At 45.4% G+C, this 4,797-nt stretch overlaps 1 protein-coding gene across 1 annotated transcript in view; it reads left to right on the plus strand.

The window, feature by feature from the left end:
- Positions 1 to 2,943, plus strand: part of LOC108540066 (40S ribosomal protein S4, Y) — a 24,900-nt gene extending 21,957 nt beyond the window's left edge. Inside the window, exons 6-7 of the mRNA XM_017889057.1 lie at positions 1,404 to 1,561; positions 2,782 to 2,943. Coding sequence (XP_017744546.1) covers positions 1,404 to 1,561; positions 2,782 to 2,883 — 260 coding nt within the window. The 3' untranslated portion in view covers positions 2,884 to 2,943. The remainder of the gene's footprint in view (positions 1 to 1,403; positions 1,562 to 2,781) is intronic.
- Positions 2,944 to 4,797: the final 1,854 nt, after the last annotated feature.

A 4,797-nucleotide genomic window follows, 5' to 3' on the forward strand; every position in this document is an offset into this window, starting at 1 on the left:
CTGGCAATTGTAATTTGTAGTAGAGACAGTTTCATCATGTTAGCCAGGATGGTGTTGAACTCCTGACCTCAGGTGATCTGCCTGCCTTGGCCTCCCAAAATGCTAGGATTACAGGCATGAGCCACCATGCCTGGCCTTTTTTTTTTTTTTTTTTCCCCCCCGAGACAAGAGTCTTGCTTTGTCACCCAGGTTGGAGTGCAGCGGCACGATCTCGGCTCATTGCAACCCCTGCCTCTGAGGTTCAAGCATTCTGCTTCAGCCTCCCAAGTAGCTGGGTTTACAAGGTGTGTGCCACCATACCTAGCTGTGATCCATTGCAGTAGAAAGTGTTGTTTTCAAATACTGCTTTGTCCATAATCTTCATCTCACTTCAGTTTTTGGGACTTGTATTAGAGGTTTTCACAGTAGACCCACTCGTCCAGTCTTCTCTGTTTTCATCTTTTTGTCTTTCCACGGTGCATCATGAGCAGTTCTTTTCAGCACCTTCTGTTTTTCTCATTCTGTCTTCAACCAGCTGTGGACATGTTTCTTTAAGCCCATTCCTTTCCATTCTTAATTTTGGTAACCACATTTTTCATTATTTGTTTGATTTTCAAATCCAGTAGGTTACTCTGCAAAGGTGGGCTTCTTGTTGATTTGCGTTAGTTTTGTTTTGTTTTTGCTTTTATCCTTGTAGACTACCCTTTCAAGGCAGTTCCAAGTTTTGCATTTGGTTTGATGCTGTGTTGAGGGTGGTGGTCTTTATCATGATGTCTTAGTTCCTTCCATGCTAGATACTACATGTAAAGTACTGACACATACAAGAATAGTATGTGGTCAAGACAAGGTAGCCTGTGCCCTATATAGTGTGCTTATAATAGATGGTTATGTCCCACAAAAGTAACTCTAGATATCTGAAACAAATGTATTCTTCCTGGGGCTGCCTGAGAGCCCTTGGAACATTGGAAGATTCCCCCTCGAAAGACTGGATTAGCTAGCCATCCAGTTAAAGGCCTTTCTAGTTATTGTCTAGTGCCTTTCTCATAGCCTGAATTTCTCCAGTTCTCCCTCCCTCTCAGTCATCTTCACTGTCTCTCCACCTATCCACCTACCCAGTGCTGTTCCATACCATCTTTGTCAACCCCAAAATGATTATTTATTCAACCTTTGAAGAATTACATTGTTGGACAAACAATGCAGGGAAAGCTTATGATTTGAAAAATCCTTAGGGGCCTGCCTTTAAATGACGACTGCAGTGTAATTCACAAATAGCATTCATTTACAGTGACGAGAGTTCTTGAAATTACAATTCTGGGATGATACTCCATTTTTGTTGCCTGTGTGTGTTAATTGGTTTTAAAGGCAGCAGGCTTCGGTCTGGTTTTAAAATGACTGCTCTCCTGTTTATTTTCCTTTCCCTCTAGGCAATGTGTGTATGGTGATTGGTGGAGCCAACCTTGGTCGTGTTGGTGTGATCACCAACAGGGAAAGACATCCGGGTTCTTTTGATGTGGTGCATGTGAAGGATGCCAATGGCAACAGCTTTGCCACGAGGCTTTCCAACATTTTTGTCATTGGCGATGTAAGACTTACACTCTCTTCACTTCTTTCTAAGAAGACTCACCCTAAAAGCATAAAGATAAAGACCTGCATCCGCTACTGGTGTTTGTCTGTTTGTTGTTGTTCTTGTGTCAAGGTTCACAGAGTGCAGCAAGCTTTCTATTTAGAGTCTCAGAGAAGAAACAAGATTAGATCTAGAGCCTTACACCTGCCTCTTCAGGTTGTCTATGTGAGATGCCAGCAGTGTCATGCAGTAAATTAAGTTAAACTCAGCCTTGCAACTTTTGCAGGGCTACACACCACTGGTATGGGCTGGATTAAGGCCACTGGCTCCAATCCTGGTAGTACCATGCCCCCTTACTTTTGTAAGTAAGTCTGCTAAACCCCTCTGAGACTCCCATCATATAGCTCATCAGTGAACATGGGGGAGTTTGATGCAAGGGGCCTGTGAATGAATTGCTAATTTGAGAATAAGAGCATTTACAAGGCATATAACACTTGTTAGTTTCCTTTACTTGTTCAAGATGCTCTTGCCCTGGGATCTTTTGAGACCTTTTCAGTGAAGGAGCACCTCTGAAGTCATGCAGTATCCTTACATGGGAGTCAGTTACCCCAAGACTTAAGGAAAGGGCAAAGGGACGTAATTGAAAAGCTTTTCATCAAGCTATTCAGCCCCGAGAGCAGCATCTTTCACTTGTACCCTGGCAGTCCTTAGAATATTTGAGAGGTGATACAGAGGCGAAGCCTGCTGTTGTTTTTTTGGCTATGCCACTCAGCAGCTCTATAGTTGGTCCATTCCTTTTCTCAGTATTGAATTATGACACCTCAGTTTATACCTTTGAAAGCAAGGGATCAGAGAAGTGAGTAAATGCATATAAAAGTTCTTTAAAGCTGATGATGGGGTGCTGACAATTCACGACTTCAAAACTATGAGAACCTGAAGTTAGTGTCCTTGCCTTTAAAGATGCTTATGAAAAACTTGTTGGCTGGTTGCTTCATATAAAATAGAAGCAGGAAGACCTTTAATAGCTCAGCAGTGAGAAGTGAGAGGGAATGTGAGAGGCAGATAACCTCTCAGGAGACATATATAATGAAATCTTTTGTTTTAAATTTTGTTTAGCGGTCTTCTCTTAGCTGGCTCTTAATGTAAAGGAAGGTATGAAGCGTGTGTGTTTTGTTGGGATGTTATTTTTCTCTCTTCCCTTTCTTTCTGTACTTACTTTATCTCCTTCTCAATTGCAGGGCAATAAACCTTGGATTTCTCTGCCCAGAGGAAAGGGCATTCGACTTACTGTTGCTGAAGAGAGAGACAAGAGGCTGGCCACCAAACAGAGCAGTGGCTAAATTGCAGTAGCAGTGTATCTTTTTTCTTTGCCGAAATAAACAGTGAATTCTGGTTTCCTAATGTGTTTTTCCCCCCTTGTGGATAACAGTAGGGGTTGAATTTGCTCATGGTTTTGTCACTATCTTAAGATCTCTAGGAATACCACCTATACTTCCTCTGACCCTCCAGTAAGTAAACCTTCACTTCCGTCATACATGTTACCCACACTGTCTGTGTGGGCAGAGTGATGGAGTAGCATTACAAACCAAGTACAAAAAGCGTATGACATTTCTGATGCCTCAGAGAATGAGCGTTAGTTGAAATCATAGAAGAAACAAGTGTTTGTAAATTAGGGAGTTTAATTTTTCTTTACCAGGGATGTGCTTTCTGTACCTCCCCCTCCCCGACCCCAGTTCTTTAGGTCAGAAGTTCAGCCTGTCTCAGAAAGGATGGCATTCTTTTATGGAAGCTATGGGGGATGGTCTTAGAGTCCTTGCTTGTTCACATTATTGGCAGAAATTAAATCCTATAGCTGTAGGACTGAGGTCCCTTTTTCCTTGCTGACTGGCAATCTCAGAGCTTTTCTCAGCTTCTGGAGGCCACGTGCATTCTTTGCCTAATGGTCCCGTTTGTCCATCTTGTTCAAAGTGAGCAGTGGCAGGTCAGGTCCTTCACATACAGAGTGTTTGGTCTTTGACCCAGTCAGGAATGGTTCTCCACTTAAGGACCCATTAGAATAACCTCTTATTTTCATAGATTGTCACTTTAATGTCATATTTATAGGATCTTTGGATACTGCTTTTCTTACCAGAAACCTCTATGGCTGGTGGTGCCTTTGCCTGAGTTTTGTTTTGGCCTGCTGGGCTCATTCTGCCCACTTGGCATGGCAGGCTAAGCTTGGCCTATAATATTAGCTTAGATCCCATGCCTGCCAAGGGCAGGTCAGGCGTGGAACAGTTAGGGGTGTGTGAGCAAGCATGGGGTCTGGCCAGTGTGAAGTGCCACATGCTGGCTGCTGCCGCAGGGCAGGCAGCTCTAGGTGCCAGGATGGTCGCTGGCTCACTGCAGTGCTCCAGCTGGACCAGGTGCACCGCAACAGCTTCCACAGCTGGCTGTGGGGAACACAGTAGCACTCAGAAGCTTGGAGATGCCAGGAACTGCGTGGCTCAAATGGGGAGCTGAGCCCTGGCTCAGGGAGCTCCCAGGTCTTGGCTCCCTGAAGTACTGCAGGGCTTCTTTCTTCATCACCTGCAATGTGACAACCAAGGGGAATATATCAGCTCTTCTTGTGTTACGGGTATTTTAGAATTGTCATTCGGTGGGTCCTGAGTGCTTATCCTGCTTCCAGGAAGAATGAGGTATGTGGACAAGTAGAGGGTGAGCAAGACAAAGAGGAGCTTTATTGAGCAACAGGACAGCTCAGAGGAGACCCATGGGCAACTTCAGTCCTCACCCAAGATTGGAGCAGGCTCTGGGAGCCAGGAGAGGTCAGTGGGAGCAGACACCCTGATCCTGGGGGCTGCGGGTGCCTTCTCAGGCCCCCAAGGTTGCAGAGTGCAGAGACACTGTTGGCAGCAGGAGTGATATATCTGGCAAGTTGTTCTGTGGCCCCAGTGCTCCCCTTTGACAGGCGCCTGACCCCTGGAGGAAAGTGGGGGTGTAGGGGGACCAGGGTGCCTCCCGGAGTGGATCACCATTGCTTGATGGTCACCCCATAGGCCCCAGAGACACAGCCTTAGGAGGCTGTGGCAGAGCCAGGTATATGTGTGCATACACCTGTGATAATCAGATTTATTTTTTTAGGCGGAGTCTCACTCCCAGGCTGCAGTGCAGTAGTGTGATCTTGGCTTACTGCAACCTCCCCTTCTTGGGTTCAAGTGATTGTTGTACCTCTCAACCTCCCAGGTAACTGGGACTACAGGCACATACCACCA

Source organism: Rhinopithecus bieti, unplaced genomic scaffold (genome assembly GCF_001698545.2).
Source record: "Rhinopithecus bieti isolate Rb0 unplaced genomic scaffold, ASM169854v2 scaffold_19140, whole genome shotgun sequence".
Taxonomy (NCBI): Eukaryota; Metazoa; Chordata; class Mammalia; order Primates; family Cercopithecidae; genus Rhinopithecus; species Rhinopithecus bieti.